The 20,206-nt window shown below is 42.4% G+C and overlaps 1 protein-coding gene and 1 long non-coding RNA gene across 2 annotated transcripts in view; one reads left to right on the top strand and one right to left on the bottom strand.

Moving 5' to 3' along the window:
• Positions 1-20,206, bottom strand: part of LOC134304191 (uncharacterized) — a 68,587-nt gene that overhangs the window by 1,408 nt on the left and 46,973 nt on the right. The window lies entirely within an intron of this gene.
• LOC134304190 (leucine-rich repeat-containing protein 4C-like) lies at positions 12,126-14,161 on the top strand. The gene has a single exon (XM_062989775.1). The coding sequence runs from the start codon at positions 12,129-12,131 to the stop codon at positions 13,998-14,000; it is 1,872 nt and encodes a 623-aa protein (XP_062845845.1). The 5' UTR covers positions 12,126-12,128; the 3' UTR covers positions 14,001-14,161.

Raw genomic sequence — 20,206 nt, 5'->3', positions numbered from 1 at the left:
CTGATCAGTCAAGCAACAACTGTCAATTTAGATTGGCCAATCCCCCTACTGGCTTCACACTCATTTTAGGATTGAACCAAGAACCCTGAAGTTGTATTAAAGTATCCCATGCCAACATGTCACTCACAACTATTGTTCAATGTAAGTACAGTGTTCAGGTTAAAGGCTGAAGGTTGGTCAGTAAAAGTATTGCAGATCTTTACTTTCTACGTTAAATAGAAGTTCAGTAGAATTAAAAACTAATCACAGATTCGTTTCACATCAGTTTTAAGGTTTGTTTATGCCAGGTTCAGTTTATTTTGATCCACTGCACCTACAGTCGGTACACTAGGATCCAAACTATGTCCGAAGTGCATTAGAAGAAATGTGGTAGATTCCAAAACAAAGTTTTTAGACATATCCAAGCTTGGTTTTAAGTATAGTAGAATGATTGGAATAGGCGGGTCACACTAGCACCTAGGACCTGTCAGACTGCACCACGTTTCACTTTGCATCTATTCAAACACGTCGCAAACTGTAGTCTACCGTGTTTTTTTTTTTTTTTTTTTTTTTCTCCCCTTTTAGCGCATCCAATTGTTCAATTAGCATCGTGCTTCCTCTCTGTCTATGCCGAACCCTGCCCTGACGGAGGTGATTGAAGCTAACCCGTATCCCCTCCGAAACACGAGCAGCAGCCAGATGCATCTTTGCCACCCACACATTGACGAGTTTGGCGCCACCCAGCGTTGCATGCGGAGAGACACACCCTAAGGGCACCCTCTCCCATCTCTGTGTAAGCGCCTCCAATCAGCCGGCAGAGAACGCAATCGCATTCTGACAGAGAGAGACCCACATCCGGTTCTTTGTCCCACCCCCCACATGAGCAACCGGCCAATCGTTGCTCATATAGCCACTCAGCTTCGAACCGGTAAAGCAAGGCTGGATTCGATACCACGTTTCTCAGAATCCAGCCCTGGTTGCAGCGCGTTTCTTTTTACCGCTGCGCCACCTGAGCGGCAGCGTGTTGATTTTTATTGTGGTGATGTGGGCAGTATCGTCCTTTACCATTGAGGTTTCTTTGGATTCTTGAATTTTTTAATAAAGTTATGGACTACAAGTGATAAAATACTTGAATTCCTTGCAATGTATTTTGAGAATGTTTCTCTGAAATGGTTAAGCTATTTACTCTCACAGCTTTTGGCTTAGCGGCAAATTTCGACTCATTATTGCTGCTAAATGACTGAGCCTTTCTGTAATGCTGCTTTTATACACATAATAGCATCACCGGTTTTAGATGGTTTGTGTTTGTTCCTGGTCTTAACCATTTTTGAAATAGGTTGAAATAGGGAATCAAATCAGGAATTAATGAGCATTTACGAAACACTAAATCACTAAATCTGCCTGACTAAGCATTTCACTTTCTACTCCATTTTCTGGAATGAGGTTTTAGGTAAAATGAGCCTAATCTGAAAGACACCGTTGCTCTTTTCCTCCGGGTGATGACCTGAATTTAGCCTGGAGTCCTGGGTGCGCAGTACCGACCCCTGAGGTGCATCTTTGATTGATGGTGTTTCCTCATCACCACCCTCGGAGGAAAAGGGCTTAATGTGCAGTCTGAGGACTGGAGTTTTACAGAGAGGATAAACACTAATGTGTTAAATGTGTCAGCTAAGGGGGAAACGGTGCCAGACGCCGCTCGCTCTCCCCACGGCGAGGAGGGCGTGTCCCGGACTGAGAGAGTTCTGCTGATACGGCGCCCATTAACCTCGCTAATCCCTGCCGTTTCCATGAAAATAAATCAGTTAATGAATCTTCGGCTGCGTTCGGGTTCAGATCGAAGCTTCGCCTAATGCGGTCGGGTGGGGAGTTCATCCCACGCCGCGAAAAGACATTAGAAAAGTTTAATCACGAGGAGTGCGGTTATGAAACGCCTTCGCGGGTGCATAAAGGTCGGCGAAGCGGTGAACGGATTCTATTAATTCATATCCACAGGTACAGAAGGATTTTGGGAAATATCTAACATGATCGGGTGGAGATAACAGTCAGAGATGAGATCCAGCTGTGCTCGGCCTTCTAGTCATACCCCCCCAACACACACACTTCTAATTAATTCTATTAATTATGTTTATCATTAATTATGTACTTTCCATATTAATCAGTACTTTAAGATTCTTAAACAAGCACTTCATGCTGATAAAATGGTAATCAAGATAAAACACCTACAGTCCTCTCGAGATTAAAATGTGCTTATATTACTGTAGAATCAGCTCCAGCATCCACTTCTTGGCCACTTCACAGCTAGAACAAAAACAGCAGGGCCGCTGTCTGTCATTTTATTAAGTATCAGAATTAATGTTAGATTAGTCATGTAACATCACAGATCACAAAACATTTCCGGGACCCCCCACGACTAGGGTTATGATATTATTCTTATGATTTCAGCAAGGTGACAAAAGGTTTTGTTTTCTATGGAGTGTGGCGGTGCCACTTAGCTTCCACTGCATACATTTATGCACACAGTGAGGAAAATGCAGCTAAACGTAGATCCATGTGGATGGTCTGAGTGCATTTTGATGACGTTTTACTAAAGCTGAGCAAAGGGGTTCAGTTATTGCGCCCAGGTTCACAGTGAGCGAAGCACAAAACGCCGCTCCAAGGCTCTGATGATCTGCAACCCCCAAATAATAAGTAAATCAGCCTGTTGTAAAGTTTGCTTGTGTTTATATATCTGTACATGCCAGCATGCTTCTATCCAGCCGCAGATTCGTTTCTCAGCCTGTCCTTATTGACCAGTTTATTTGTCCTCCATCATTTTGTACTGCACTGATGGTGATGTTTGTATAAATCACCGTCTGTTGTGATAAGGATCATTTGTTTTCATGATCATCGTATAGAAAAAGCTTGGCGTCTAATACAAAGCCAGATCACAATGCAGAGTCACATTAGCGTAGCTGGACAGTAAGTAAACAAACAGAAGGAAATGGCTTCCACACAGTGATAAAAGGTGTGATGGTGATTAGCAGTTGTTGCAGGGTTCTGTTCTGTTTGTGCCGCTGAATGAGAAAGCTTTCCAAAAATATCAGGCTGAACATAAAACAAGCTCCGCACATGAAAGGATCCCTCTTAGGCAAACGTGTCTCGCTAATAACTGATAATTGTCGGGTTGTTTTAACAGAGGGACACAGCAGGACGGTACATCAGTGAAGCTCAGATGTGATGATCAGGTCCAATCACAGAATTAGGAACTCGCTACGCTCTCCCGAGTCTTTTAAGAAGCAGCAAGGCTTGTCATTTAGGTTTTTCCTTTCTACCATAATTAGCTGGAACTACAAGTTTGTTACGTTTGAGCATGTGTGAAAGCTTTTGTACCCAGATCAAACGCGCTCATGGGTGCCAATTTCTGATCCACCTAAAAATGGAGATCTGAGGTTTACTTCATCCACGTTTCGCTGCAGTGTAATTTCTCTTAAGAAACATAAACCAAACAACATTAAATATAATAAAAAAATCTAAATGACTGAGTTCCAGCCCCCAACCCCTATTTTTGTCTCTGTGATCTCTGTACATAGACGCATTTTATGTCATCCTACACTCCCAAGAAGAGGGCGTGTCTAAATTCTTATATACCTTAAAATGCTCTTACTGAGACGCCTTAATTCTGAGTGATAATCTGACTGAAAAAACGACCCCCTGCCCCCATACATTTTTATTAATGAATGTGTGACTTTGGGGGTAACAGGGTTTCTTTTAAATGCCAGTAAATGACTCTGAACAGGCAGCTGTGGTTTCATTTCCACAGCAGATGTCTGCTGCCATGCGTGGATGCTCTGAAAAACCTTGTCTGAGGGGCATATGGTGCACCCCGGGGTGGGGGGGGGGGGGGTTTGGTCCAGGCCATTGTGCAGACATACCGTCATACAGGCACCCAGAGTTGAAAGTTCGTCTGTTAAAAAAGCTCCTGATTTTCGCCTTGTGCCCTCAGAGAAGCTTTTTAGGCGAACGACTCATTTAACAAGGAACGGACGTTGGCTGTTCTGCTGCTGCCGGCATCACTGAGTGTAATAAATGTTCAGAAAAACACTCATCTAATGTGTCGTGTCGTATCTCCAGCAATGATACACTGGTGTTAGGAAGCTGTTTGGTGTGGACCCGTAACATGTCTTCTTGTTCTTTGGTTTGTGACTGTAAACACTCATTACAGACACTGTACTTAACATCTGGTAACTGGGAGTGTCGTTACATATACACTAAAATACACTGAAGTTATTATATTCTTAATGGAACCAGTTGTGTTTTTTAAACACTCGACGACTTGACTCGGTGGTGATCCTAAGACTTGAACCTGACTCTCCATTTACATTTACGGCACTTAGCGGACGCTTTTATCCAAAGCGACTTACATTACTGTGACAGCATACAGTCTGAGCAATTGAGGGTTAAGGGTCTTGCTCAAGGGCCCAAACAGCAGCAACCTGGCAGTGGTGGGGTTTAATCCAGTGACCTTCTGTTTACTAGTCCAGTACCCTAACCACTAGGCTACAACTGCCCACCTTGATTTGACAGCATACTCTCATGGCTAACCTCCCTCTAGTCTACATATGGGTCAGACGTTCAGATCTTCCATGGACCACAGGCGTGTCAGAGCAGCCGATCTGGGTAGGGATTGAAGGAGAGAGGGGAGGAGAGAGGACCCACCTGTAGACGCCTCCTCTGAACTTTTTATTGGCTTTTTCGGGAGCCACCATTAAATTTTTTCAGCTTGGCTTGCTAACAAGTCAAGCGTCTGAGTTTGTGTAGACAAAGCATCTGGGCTGTTTCTTTAAGAGGAAGAGTAGCGAATAAGCGATAGAAACGTTAATACGTACAGACAGTTCTTTTTTTGTTATTCGGCTTTTGTGTTGTGGTCATTTCCAGTACCCGTCTGTGTTGTTCATTAATTTTAAAGCCACTGTTAACCCCCCCCCCCTTCCCCCTTCACCCCGGTGAGGTCTTTGTTCTCGCTGGGATTGCAGTGAAACTGCAGGCAGGTGGATTTTTCACGCTTCAGGTCAGTTGGCCTGCAATCTCAAACAGGAGGGTTTCAAAACTAAATAGTGTTTAGAAGCTTTAACACCGGTGGGTGTTTGGAGTGCGTGCTGGTCCGGACTGTGGTCAGGGGGGAATCTGTCTTTCTGTAGAACAGGGGCTCGTTTCAGATGGAGGATGTTAGAAAAAAGAAGGTTTTTTTGCCATATACAGTGGGGCCAAAAAGTATTTAGTCAGCCACTGATTGTGCAGGTTCTCCTACTTTGAAAGATGAGAGAGGTCTGTAATTTTCATCATAGCTACACTTCAACTATGAGAGACAAAATGAGAAAAAAAAATCCAGGAAATTACATTGTAGGATTTTTAAAGAATTTATTTGTAAATTATGGTGGAAAATAAGTATTTGGTCAATAACAAAAGTTCAACTCAATACTTTGTAACATAACCTTTGTTGGCAATGACAGGTCAAACGTTTCCTGTAAGTCTTCACCAGGTTTGCACACACTGTAGCTGGTATTTTGGCCCATTCCTCCATGCAGATCTCCTCTAGAGCAGTGATGTTTTGGGGCTGTCGCTGGGCAACACGGACTCCACAAATTTTCTATGGGGTTGAGGTCTGGAGACTGGCTAGACCACTCCAGGACCTGGAAATGCTTTTTACGGAGCCACTCCTTCGTTGCCCGAGCGGTGTGTTTGGGATCATTGTCATGCTGGAAGACCCAGCCACGTTCCATCTTCAATGCTCTCACTGATGGAAGGAGGTTTTGGCTTAAAATCTCACGATACATGGTTCATTCTTCCCTTAACACGGATCAGTCATCCCAAAGCATGATGTTTCCACCCCCATGCTTCACAGTAGGTATGGTGTTCTTGGGTTTTTCTTCTTCCTCCAAACACGACGAGTTGAGTTTTTACCAAAAAGTTCCATTTTGGTTTCATCTGACCACATGATATTCTCCCAATCCTCTTCTGGATCATCCATATGCTCTCTGGCAAACATCAGACGGGCCTGGACATGTACTGGCTTAAGCAGGGGGACACGCCTGGCACTGCAGGATTTGAATCCCTCTCGGCGTAGTGTGTTACTGATGGTAGCCTTTGTTACTTTGGTCCCAGCTCTCTGCAGGTCATTCATCAGGTCCCTCCGTGTAGTTCTGGGATTTTTGCTCTCCGTTCTCATGATCATTTTGACCCCACGGGATGAGATCTTGACCCCAAGGGAGATTATCAATGGTCTTGTATGTCTTCCATTTTCTTACAATTGTTCCCACAGTTGATTTATTCACACCAACCTGCTTGCCTATTGTAGATTCACTCTTCCCAGCCTGGTGCAGGTCTACAATTTTCTTCCTGGTGTCCTTCGACAGCTCTTTGGTCTTGGCCATGGTTGAGTTTGGAGTCTGACTGTTTGAGGCTGTGGACAGGTGTCTTTTATACAGATAACGAGGTCAAACAGGTGCCATTAATACAGGTAACGAGTGGAGGACAGAAGAGCTTCTTAAAGAATAAGTTACAGGTCTGTGAGAGCCAGAAATCTTGCTTGTTTGTTATTGACCAAATACTTATTTTCCACCATAATTTACTAATAAATTCTTTAAAAATCCTACAATGTGATTTCCTGGATTTTTTTTTCTCATTTTGTCTCTCATAGTTGAAGTGTAGCTATGATGAAAATTACAGACCTCTCTCATCTTTCTAAGTAGGAGAACTTGCACAATCAGTGGCTGACTAAATACTTTTTGACCCCACTGTAAGTGTTGAGGCGTTCCCACTTGGCTTTTGTTCTCATGTTTGTTATGGGTGCAGCAGTGTATGCCGGTAGGTGTGAAAGTGCTTTCAGGGGCAGAGCATAAATCCAGTGCTGGATGATATACCATGTGTAAGTGTGTGTTATATTTATTCAAAGAGCCACACTGAGAGCAGCTGAGCAATTCAGTTGCCCGGCTTTTATAGCAACGCAATACTAATGAGTGAGGAGACTGTACAGACACAGTAAGATTATAGCTCAGAGGCTTCGGCCACGTCTATTGTCGTCTCAGGCAAACAAAGTAATGGTTAGCACACGCTCTGACCCATTTCATCTCCTCACCGCACCCTCTGTGTTACACACTCATTAAGCCTAATGACCCCTCAGACCTATTTGTTTTGAATGCCGCAAAATAGCGGCAACCCGCAGCAACACGTAGGTGCAAAAGAATATCGACCGTGGAATAAATAGATCGGACGTGGTGGCGAGGGAAACCAAGCAGAATGCTTTAGAAGCAAGATGATGGGCAGGCCGAGTCGCTCGCGCACGCGGGTAAACGCTCAGCACCAGCGTGACGGCTCGGCCGGCGGGCCTCACATTCTAATTCATGTTTTCTGGCATGTTGGACACCGGCGGTGATGAAGAGCCGAGCTGAGGCAGCACTTCCCCCGCATCTCGTCTCTTTACAAACGGTGACCTCAGTGTAATAAGAATCTACGTGGCATTTGAGCCCAAAATGACTCCCGTGTTTGAACCTAATCATTGGAACATCGACGGCTCCATGGAAAGTCGACCGCACCGTGCACCGTGGATCACCCCGGGGAGGACCTTTACATTTAAGGCTCAACATAAAATCAAAAGCACAAATGAGATTTGATCACCAAGGTGACATTTTTAAATAAAACCAAGTTCAGCGTTTTTTTTCCCTGTAAATTCTTGGTTGTGACAGGAGAAGGTAGTAAAGTATTGTTTAATACAGTGCTTAATATCAAGAAACATCTGGATATGTGTGTGATATGTGTGATAATCAGATAGAAAACAGTACCAAGTCAAGATTTTTAGTGATGCCTGTAACACATAAAAATGTGACATGGCAAATTTAAAGTTAAGCTGTTATAGTGGCAAGAAGGGCATGGTCCAAGTTCTGGACTCCACATAAACTACATAGCTATTTATAATGCTAGATATTCTCTCATTAATAGCAATGTTTATGTTTTCTCTCATTTAGAGGTTGATTTTTGATGGATGAATCAGGAAGAAAACTACCAGAGGAGTAAACAGAGGTAAATCAGGTGAGTTTTGACCTCATGTGCTCTTTCATTTCATTCTTTCTTCATTTCTCTGTTTCCTTTATCAGACACCTTATTTTCATACAGTATACTACATACACCGATCAGCCATAACATTAAAACCACCTCCTTGTTTCTATGCTAACTGTCCATTTTATCAGCTCAACTTACCATATAGAAACACTTTGTAGTTCTACAATTACTGACTGTAGTCTATCTATTTCTCTGCATGCTTTGTTAGCCCCCTTACATGCTGTTCTTAAATGGTCAGGACCCCCACAGGACCACCACAGAGCAGGTATTATTTAGGTGGTGGCTCATTCTCAGCACTGCAGTGACACTGACATGGTGGTGGTGTGTTAGTGTGTGTTGTGCTGGTATGAGTGGATCAGACACAGCAGCGCTGCTGGAGTTTTTAAACACCGTGTCCACTCACTGTCCACTCTATTAGACACTCCTACCTAGGTGGTCCACCTTGTAGATGTAAAGTCAGAGACGATCGCTCATCTATTGCTGCTGTTTGAGTCGGTCATCTTCTAGACCTTCATCGGTGGTCACAGGACGCTGCCCACGAGGCGCTGTTGGCTGGATATTTTTGGTTGGTGGACTATTCTCAGTCCAGCAGTGACAGTGAGGTGTTTAAAAACTCCAGCAGCGCTGCTGTGTCTGATCCACACATACCAGCACAACACACACTAACACACCACCACCATGTCAGTGTCACTGCAGTGCTGAGAATCATCCCCCACCCAAATAATACCTGCTCTGTGGTGGTCCTGTGGGGGTCCTGACCATTGAAGAACAGGGTGAAAGCAGGATAACAAAGCATGCAGAGAAATAGATGGACTACAGTCAGTAATTGTAGAACTACAAAGTGCTTCTATATGGTAAGTGGAGCTGATAAAATAGACAGTGAGTGTAGAAACAAGGAGGTGGTTTTAATGTTAGCCACTGAATTTGTCACTGGTGAGCTGACACTGCCATACTGTATTTTTACTAGATTTTCGGACAGACCCCATTTGTCTGTCCAAAGGTATCTGTCGCCTTTTGAATCTGACAGATAGGAGACGATCTCTTTTAAACACAGAGCTCAGTGGGTTTCGGCTGATTTAGCATGCGGAGCGTCGAGCCCCAGGTCGTCCTCTCCACAGGAGATCCAAACACATGACCCATTAGTAAGTGTGATAATGACAACAAATAGTGTGTCGCTAACACGGTTGGCATAGATATGGAGCGCGCCAACTGATGAAGAAAGCAACGTCCCTGCATTCATTGTCCTGAAGGGTTTACTTGGCTGCGTGTGAGGCTGAAGCATGGCAGGGCGTTCGAGCTGTAAATGCTCTCTGAGAGGATTGGCTCTGTAATGCCATCTGTATGCAGGGGACGAGCGGCGTGCTGCTTACACACACTGACTGCTTTTGCTTTCTGTTTTTGATTTCTTGTTACATTTGTAGTTTCTCGTATTGATAGCTGTGTCTACAGGAGTCAGGACAGTTGTGTTTGTGAGTGTGAGAGAAAACAGTGTTTGTTTAAGTTTTTTTTATTTAATTACAAGCCACAGTGATTGCTGAATGCTGGCTCTATGCTTCACGCGCTCCGACTTTTATTGCCGTACTGACTCGTCGAGTTGAATTTATGCATCAATACAATATTACTGGATAAGAACATACTGGCTGGTTTTTATGTTGTCAGAGAGAGATAACGATGTAAACGGTTGAGAGAGCAAATTAGCGCTTTGTTGAGTTTGACCTAGAGAAGCGATTGCCAGGCTGTTGGAGGTCAGGCAGTCGAATGCAGTGTGGGAGTGTTGGTACTAGGAGAAAGGGGGTTCACGGGTGAATGTGAGGACTCATTCACATAGCTTGAATGATGCAGTGCACCGATAAATAACCGTCAAATCCACTCCGCCTTCTGTATTTTCCTCCTGTTTCACTTTTAAACTTGTGTTACAGCTCGAGGTGCTGAGAAATTGTGAGAATCAGCTTTTCAGAGAGTCTAAAACGCTTATTGTTAAAAAAGCTTAACATGATTTCATGTAATAAAAGAACAAGACAAAAACACGAAACCTCTCTTCATTATTACTGCTCATAAGTTCCTCCACTAATGAAATTCCTTGGCTGTTGTTTTAATACTGTACATTAGCTTTGTCCTGAGGGGTTCTGGTTGTGTTGAGCTTTACTCTCTTGAACCCTGGACCCTCACCTACTGCAACTATGTGTATAAAATCTATGCATGCAGCGTTGTGGCTACAGGTTGGGGAAGGCCTGTTCCAGTGTTTGACTTTATGATTTCATTGCAGTTAATGAAGGAATAATGAGTCTCGGCGTGGTTCGTACAGCGTGCAGAGCGTCCTCACAGTTTATGAATGATTTGTCACTGCATGTTTCTTGCAGCACGCAGAGTCGAAGCGCTTAAAACTGCTCATCAGACACATCTGTGAGTCTAGCACTCAGAACTGATGTATTCCAGGCTTCACATCTTTCAGCTCCTGTTTAAGATTTACAGGATGGAGCAGTGAGGCTGCACCCAGTGCTCACTAATCCACTTTTTTATCCTCACCTGCAAAGATGTGGGCTGCAGCGTTGGCACTCGTCCCAGCGGTCTAAAAATGAACCAGTATTTTTACTAACAAGGCTTTCACACAGTCCCAAAACCTGGGGACATCAATCAATGTATGATCATAGTGTATGCTGTATACAATGTTTACATTTCCTCTCATGCTATTAAAGTGTAAAAAAAAATGACCCAAAATTAATTGACCGCCTTTGTGTCCGTGTTGATAGGACATCATGGCCCATCATGTGTAAGCTGCCTGTAAAGCTGCTTTAGGAGCCACTACTGGACTGTCAAATCAATCAACACCAGGTAATTTTATTATCTCTTTATTTAGTCATTAGTCTACATTCGTTTACTGATTACTTGCTGATTTAGATACTGATTTAGATACTGATTTAGATACTGATTTAGATCCTTGCTGATTTAGATACTGATTTAGATCCTAGCTGATTTAGATACTGATTTAGATCCTTGCTGATTTAGATACTGATTTAGATCCTTGCTGATTTAGATACTGATTTAGATCCTTGCTGATTTAGATACTGATTTAGATACTGATTTAGATCCTTGCTGATTTAGATACTGATTTAGATCCTTGCTGATTTAGATACTGATTTAGATCCTTGCTGATTTAGATACTGATTTAGATCCTTGCTGATTTAGATACTGATTTAGATCCTTGCTGATTTAGATACTGATTTAGATCCTTGCTGATTTAGATACTGATTTAGATCCTTGCTGATTTAGATACTGATTTAGATCCTTGCTGATTTAGATACTGATTTAGATACTGATTTAGATACTGATTTAGATCCTTGCTGATTTAGATACTGATTTAGATCCTTGCTGATTTAGATACTGATTTAGATCCTTGCTGATTTAGATACTGATTTAGATCCTTGATGATTTAGATACTGATTCAGATCCTTGCTGATTTAGATACTGATTTAGATCCTTGCTGATTTAGATACTGATTTAGATACTGATTTAGATACTGATTTAGATCCTTGCTGATTTAGATACTGATTTAGATCCTTGCTGATTTAGATACTGATTTAGATCCTTGCTGATTTAGATACTGATTTAGATCCTTGATGATTTAGATACTGATTCAGATCCTTGCTCATTTAGATACTGATTTAGATTCTTGCTGATTTAGATCCTTGCTGATTTAGATACTGATTAGTAAGTATGTATATTAGTAAGTATACCACTACTAATATGAAGTTCACAGACTAAAACACACACTTCCACCTCAGTTTACTGTACAGTGTAACGGAGAGCAATCTAGCTAATTAACCCAACACATACAAAAGTGGACAATTACAATATCTAATCCACAGTCTAAACCACAAACGTTATTCCATGATCCAGAACAGTGTAAATATTTCATAACCACAACAAACGATGATTCATAACAATAATAATATTTGAGCTAACATATCTACTAACATGTCTATGCTCCTCTTTTTCAGGGTGCTTCATTCAGGAAGATGGAACCAGCAGATGATAAATTATGAACGTTGAACAAGATGACCTCTTACCATCAGCACCAGATGATGAGAGGTCCTAGATGGAAAGGGGTTTGGTTCGACCCTTTTTTCCTCTTGCTGTTGGCTCTGCAGTTGCTTGCAGTGGCAGGACTGGTACGGGCCCAGTCATGCCCCTCTGTATGTTCCTGCAGCAACCAGTTCAGCAAGGTCATCTGCACGCGCCGAGGACTGAGGGAGGTGCCTGATGGCATCTCCACCAACACACGCTACCTGAACCTTCAGGACAATCTCATACAGGTCATCAAAGTGGACAGCTTTAAGCATCTGCACCATTTGGAAATCTTACAGCTTAGCAAAAATCACATCCGCAACATAGAGATCGGCGCCTTCAATGGGCTGACGAGTCTCAACACCTTGGAGCTGTTTGACAATCGGCTTACGACCATCCCAAATGGAGCTTTCGAATATCTCTCTAAACTTAAAGAACTGTGGCTTAGGAATAACCCGATTGAAAGCATACCGTCTTACGCCTTCAATCGTTTACCCTCCTTGAGAAGGCTGGACTTAGGGGAACTCAAGCGTCTCAGTTACATTTCAGATGAAGCGTTTGAGGGCTTGAGCAACTTGCGCTACTTAAACATGGGAATGTGTAACCTCAAGGAGGTCCCAAATATTAAGCCCCTGGTTCGGCTGGACGAGCTCGAGATGTCAGGGAACCAGCTGACTATGATCCAGCCCGGTTCTTTCAAGGGTCTGGTCTACCTTCAGAAGCTGTGGATGATGCATTCCCAGATCCAGACGATCGAGAGAAACTCTTTCGATGATTTGCAATCGTTAAGTGATCTTAACCTGGCTCATAACAACCTCACCTACGTGCCCCATGATCTTTTTACCCCTCTGCGGCATTTGCAGCGAGTACACCTGCACCATAACCCCTGGAATTGCAACTGTGACATACTGTGGTTAAGCTGGTGGCTTAGAGAGTCTGTCCCGACCAACACCAGCTGCTGCGCCCGCTGTAACTCTCCTCCGAGCCTCAAGGGGCGCTATATCGGCGAACTGGACCAGACCTACTTTCAGTGTTATGCTCCTGTTATTGTCGAGCCGCCTGGGGATCTTAATGTGACCGAGGGAATAGCAGTGGAGCTCAAATGTCGGACAAATTCGCTGACCTCGGTCAGTTGGCTAACACCAAATGGCTCCGTCATGACACACGGGGCATCGCTGGCACGTGTCTCTGTACAAAACGATGGAACGTTAAATTTTACTAGCGTTATGATTCAGGATACCGGAAACTACACTTGCATGGTCAGCAACATGCTGGGCAATATTTCGGCCTCTGCCGTGCTCAACGTGAGCTCCATGGACAACAGCGGTGTCACCTACTTTACCACAGTCACTGTTGAGACTATCGAGTCCCCGATTGATGGGATGAGTCGAGCCCCAGAGCAGCCTTCCTTCGGCTGGGTGGCGTCTTCTACCACGAAAGGAACCCCCCTTTCGACCGAGAAAGCCTACACCGTTCCTGTGACGGATATAGACGACGAGGGCACTCTCAACGGCCTGGAGGAGGTCATGAAGACCACCAAGATCATCATTGGCTGCTTCGTGGCCATCACGCTCATGGCCGCCGTCATGCTGATCATCTTCTACAAGATGAGAAAGCAGCATCACCAGCAGGATCACAACGGGCCGACCCGCACGATCGAGATCATCACCGTGGACGACGAGCTGACGGGGGTTCCAGCGATGGAGAGCCACCTCACCCTCCCTTCGCTGGAGCACGAGCACTACAACCACTACAACGCTTTCAAAAGCGCCTACAACCACGTCTCAATGCACAGCTCCGTGCATGAACCTTTACTAATCCAGGCCAGCTCGAAAGACAACGTGCAAGAGACACAAATTTAAATTCTTCTGTACTAACAGTTAGACGTTTTAACAAGATGCTCACGGAGGCGTGTCACAGAGAACCGGGATGTATGTATTATTTCAAGTGTGTTTACAAGCAGATATTATTTATTTGAAGATACGTGTAGTGGCTGAATTAAAAAAATAAGTGAATAACCTTTTTCCTCCCACACTTTGTTTCCATGAATCTCACTGACTGAACGGTTCATTGAAAATTGCTGACTTGTTTTCTCAGCCGACTGTGAACAGCCACGAGTGCGACATTCATGAAGACGTATTTGTTGTATATGTGGGCATGCTGCAACATTTCACTGCTACGTGGGTTTACATTTTTGTAAAATGGGTGGCCGCCGAGGACTGGAGACTGTAAATACCGTGCTGTTAGTAGATGTTATAAATGTTTCTGGTGGATGCAGAAAACTCAAAGAGGAAATCAATAGTTACAATTCCCTAAAAAAAACGATTCTGTATTGTGGTGCAGCAAAAAAAAGAAAGAAAGAAAAGCCTTCAATCCTCCTTCAGCTGGGTTCATTGTGCGGTGCAGACATGGATTTATCTTCATTCTTTCTTACTTAAAACATGTGGCTGTAACGAACTAGAAATAAAATAAAGGTATAAAATAATCTCACACGTGGGTTATAAATTCTACAGTTTCTAAAGCTTTGAAAAATGATGTAAACATCAAGCCAGATTAACCCCATCATCCAGAGCTGAGTTTTACCCTGCCTGAAATGAATAAACGATTATTTGTTATTATTAAAATGCATCAGCAAAAAAGGGTATGTGGTTTTTAAACGGTGCCAATACAAAAGGACAGATTATTGCTCTATTAATACCATCCTCATAGCAAGCTTTAACACAATGTGTCAGCATTAGACCGGTTTCCAATCACCTCATATAATCTGTTTCAATCTGATATCTCCCCGTCAGTATCAGATCAGTGATCAGTGCGCCTTCAGTCTCAGATTCAGAAAATAAAGTACTAATTTCAATAAGCAGAGATTGTGTGTTATTAATGGGCAACTTGCAAATGATTTACAAAGAATAACTGCAGAAATAAATGTGCTACTCATGTGAACAGGCCAAAGAAACAGAATGATTTGAGATATAAACCCGTGTTAAATATAGGGACCTGTGTTTTTGAGATATTAATTATGTTGTTTGTGATTGGGGATTCGAACCCTGCTGGTCTGTACAAAGGCCACACGATGCCGTAACACACCCTCCGGACAGGTCGCTATCCCCCTCAGACACAGCCCATCATCGTCTGTCCTGACCAGCCAGCAGTACCACTAAGGATTCGAACCCTGGTGGTGTGTACAAAGTCAACACAATCACATAACACATTATTATGTTGCATGTGGTTCCATGTGAACAGTGCAGCAGATTAATACCTGCCCTTTAGCTTTACGCTTTTGTACTAATTTCTGTTCTCCAGAGTAAACGCTTCTATCATACAGCAGGTGCTAAATCATTAGCATTGACACTCTTCCGTAGAAACACTCGAAGCAAACGAGAAGCGCTCATTTAAAGGAAATTAACATCTCATCATTCACACATTTACTCGGTGCCATGACAAAGCGCGGTGTCATTGTCTGCTAGCGAGAGCTCGGTCCCCTCTGTAATCCTGCGCGCGGCCCGTTTACAGTAGCATGGAAAGCTATTCGCTCGCAGCTATGTGATTGGGTTGCTGCCCAGCGCTTGTAATGATTTACGAGTATATTATATTACGAGCGCTGTCGTACTGCGCCCAAGTAAATGGATTTCGGTGTGGTCCGTGTTTGGTGGCGTGTGGGTGCGATGCAATTAGGCATCGTTTAAAACTATCAATTAGCGTTTAATGAACACGATTTTCACTTTCATCCTCACACGCCGGGTTTCTTCCTCGTCCAGACGGAGCGTTTGGTTAAAAACACCGTGGCATTTAGGACATTACATGGCATTCATGTGGCACTGAGGACGCTGTGTGATAGAGTGATCACCACATGACATTTTTTTAGGATTTTATTTTCTTTTTGATCTATTAATTAAACACACCAAACTTTAGCTGCTTGATGAAGAAAACACCGTATAAAATACTGCAAACTAAATTAGTCATTATTTACAACTATTTAGCTATTATTATCTATAGCATTAAGCTTCTAATTAATCATTAAATTCTAAGACTTGTTAAAACCGGTGTAGATAAAATGTGATATTTATCTGGTGCATTTATTCCCAGTAAATCAGCCACAGTCCGCCCACTAATCACACTCATTGAGGACACTAACTCGACACGGTCCGAGCAATCAGCGACCAAATTACACACCGAATAAAATTCTCAACTCCTGCTAAGCTCCCTGCAGTCTGTAGTATCTGATTCATCAAGTCGTCAAAGAGCGATAAATTAGAATCACAATGTTCTAAAGTATACAAAAAAACTTCAAGCCAAGACTTTAATCAGTTCTAAATATCAATCATCTGTGAGTCTGTACGGCTGTATAAGTTCAAAACAGCTTTCTTCATGTGTGCTGTATGTGCACTGCTACAAACCCCATTTCCAGAAAAGTTTGGACGTTTTTGTTTTAATGCAATAAACACCAGCATCTGTGATTTGTTAATTCTCTTGAATCTTTATTAAAATGACAAAAATGCAAAGAAAGGCTTTGGGCTGAATAACCTGGTTGTAGTTTGTAAATATAAACAAATTGAAGATGATGTTGCGCTCAGGTAACAGGTGAGGGTCTCACGATTGGGTAAGTAAAGATAGGTCAGACCTCATGGTAGGATTGTTAATCTGTTCAAAAAGAAGCATGTGAAACCATCAAGCTACTGTGATAGACTCAGAGTGCATGTGCTTCACTTGCATTATCCTAACTATTCTGGAATCGGGGTTCATCTACTGATTGCTGTTCCTTTAAATCTGAATAGAACCTGATTTTTATTCAGACGTCTACACATCTGTCGTTTAAATGCATCTCTGGTTAATATGCAACAAAGTCTATAAGTTCTCCTGTGCTCGTTCTCTTCTTTTATTCTCAGTTGTACATTTTCAGATACTGAATTTTACATTTTGCTTGGAATGTGTTGTTTGCTGTTTCCCCAATTCAGATAAAATCATGATACTGAGATCGAGTGTAAACAGGGATCATTTATAAATGTGGAATTACAGATAAAATAATAATAAGCCACTGCTTTACAAATCCGGCGCAGTAAAACAGAACCGTACATGAAAACATGACTCTGTGGTATCAGAAGGATCTTTTCGGTTCAGTATTCTTGTTGTGCTTTGTTTGTAACTCATTTTAGATTTCTACGATGAACTGAAGTGATAAATCCTGATATTTTTGTTTCTTTTGGAGTGACACAATGTACAGAAGAGCATTTCTAAATGAACTGTTAAAGCATCTCAAGGTCCAACATCACAAAACAAACGCTGAGTGGTTGATGATGCCATGCTCATTTGAGGGTAACGCAGTGAGAATCATTTATTAATACCAGAGATTGTAGTTCATACAGTACATGCTGTACTTGTAAATAAAACTGTGTTTTTAAAGCGTCTCTGATTCTTTTCCATATTAAATCGATCTGATTCATTTCGATGATAAAAGCTGTTTGTGTTTCCTGCTCCTGATGCCTCTCTTTACATTTAACTGTATTTTATACCAGTAAGTGATGTTCCTGTATTAGAATTTAGTTGCTGTATTAGAACAGGATTTATTAATGTTAAAACATTTAGTTTAGTCATAACCCACACCGTTCTATCACATCACTGCTATTGTTCTGAGCGTGAGAAGAGCTTCAATTAAATTAATTAATAGCTCACAATGATCAGGCTGTAAAATGCTTAAAACCTTTCTGATAATCATATGTTTCAGGAATCAAATAGCAAATGACTCGTGATTCTTTTTGTGAATCAGAGCTAATACCAGGGAGCAGTTAATCCCAGGGGTACAAGTCATTCAGCATCTGTTCACTGATGGTTCATCTGGGCCTCAATTTATCCTGCGTGTCTCAAGAGATGGCACCTCAGGAAAATCGAACCACCAGAAGAGCTTTCAAATCATCACGAAGCATCGGTTCTTTTTAAAGCCGACAGATTTTACAAGGAACTGCTATTGCATCTGAGCAAAGAATGGTGTTAGATTTAATACACGGGAAATAATGAGGACTTAGTACAAGCTCCAGACCAAGATGATCAATTCCGTGCATCAGTTTATCTTTCATGTCTTCAGAAAGGTATATTTCAGCTAGATGGAGGAAAAATGGACCACTCATGGCTCATCGTTCATTTCGGACACCGCGCTGCATGCGTCGGAGTCGGCCCAGAGACGAGTGACCTCTAGACATGAGCGGACACGTCTCGGCTTAAGACGGACTCGATTTTACGGTGCCGTCTGTTGAATTATGAGCTGCTTGACATCTAATCCATAGGCCTTAAGCCGAAGTCTGGTTGAGACGAGACACTTGTGAAGAGAATTTATAGGCGCGCTGCATTGTCTCATTCCCTGTCTGATTAATTGTGTGGAGTCTTTGACAGACGGAAGTACATCAGTTAATTAATTTTGCCTGGACAATGCCATTAGCCACACCATGTATGGGGTGGGGGGGGGGGGGGGGCGCAGGCCTGGCCCGTGCGCTCGTCTGCCTACCGCAGCACTGGCGCTGACTGCTAATAATGAATCTAATCAGTGCTTGGCACGAGCTGGCACAGACGCCCATCGCATATACATGCGGCAACGTCTTTCGTTAGTGAAACAGCTGCCTGTGAAAGAGTTCAATTAGGCCGAATTACCCATGGTTTGCTTATGTGTGGCTTTTTTAATGTACTGAATTTGAGTAAATGGTGTTATTTTTTAACCTTGGCTTTCTAAACTCCCCAATAAATTGTACATATCTACACTTTTTAAGTGAAACATACATCTTTTAAAGTCTTATATAGTATTTTTTAATGGTTACATCAGCTCCGAAAACGTTCAACTCAAATATAAAACTGTAAGGGAAAATAAGTCATGTGATGCACACCGTTGATACTACAAGTCCCGGAATGCATTGTAACAGTGATCATGCCAGCATCCCCGCCCCCCCAACTGCACATTCACCCAATGTCAGAAACATGACCACGACCCCAGTACAGAAGGGGTTGTGAGTAATACGACTATCAGCCAATAACAACACTAAGCCGATACAGGCGTCCTTATTTTCTGCTCACAGCATCAGTAAACACTCAGAATCGACTCTTTTCTTTCCAATGTTCCCATCTGACCGTCTATGAATAAAAGGTTCAGGAGGTATTAAAATAAACCCGGGAGTCCCGTATATTTATACCCGTGTATTTATACTGCTGGTCAGTTGGGAAAGTCGTGTCAGGACGAGGATGACGCATGCTACAGCGTTAGCATTAATGAGACTGGACTCGGTTATGTAACATCGTTTAGTCCATCGTCGCTAAATATCCTTTAGAGATGTCCTTGCTGGTGCTAATTTAGTACGTTCCTGTGGGTACAGACTGGTACAGAAGGGGCTGTGCTGTATGTGCTTATTGTATTAGTAAAGCCTTAGAGAATGCACAGCAGCTTTGTAAGCCTCTACAGACTCATTTAACTGAACTGCTTTGATCTTTCTCTGTAACTGCATCGTATTTCTGAAGAAAATCAATCTGCTGACAATCTGATGGTAAAATATAGTAAAAAGAGAGATTTAAACTCTACAGTGCCACAAAGTTGAATCAGTTTATCTGGACACAAAGTCTGGTGTGGAAATACGTTTCATCACTCATCCAAGTGACTTGTGAGCTGGTGTTGAATACACCGACCTTATATGCAGTCAATTCATATAACAATAGAACCGGTGATCAGGTCCACATGCAAATCACAATGATCATTCATTACAATGCTCATGTGTGTCTTTCACATGTGATTGGGGTATAGCTGTACTCTCAGACCCCGCCCTCGGTTTAGGGATGGTCGTTCCCTTTTCACATATACGGGCTCAAACCTGCACATCTTCCTCATTCAATAAGTATATTGATAAATACTAACTATAAAGCTATATATAATGTATATTGATTAGTTCTATGAAACACCTTGACGGTGCGGCTTGGACACATCGTCAGATAAATACTAACTATAAAGCTATATATAATGTATATTGATAAATACTAACTATAAAGCTATATATAAACTATAAAACTATATAACCATATACAGTATAAACTATAAAACTAT

This window comes from Trichomycterus rosablanca, chromosome 27, assembly GCF_030014385.1.
Source record: "Trichomycterus rosablanca isolate fTriRos1 chromosome 27, fTriRos1.hap1, whole genome shotgun sequence".
Classification (NCBI taxonomy): Eukaryota; Metazoa; Chordata; class Actinopteri; order Siluriformes; family Trichomycteridae; genus Trichomycterus; species Trichomycterus rosablanca.
This window is presented reverse-complemented; position numbering and strand designations above follow the sequence as displayed.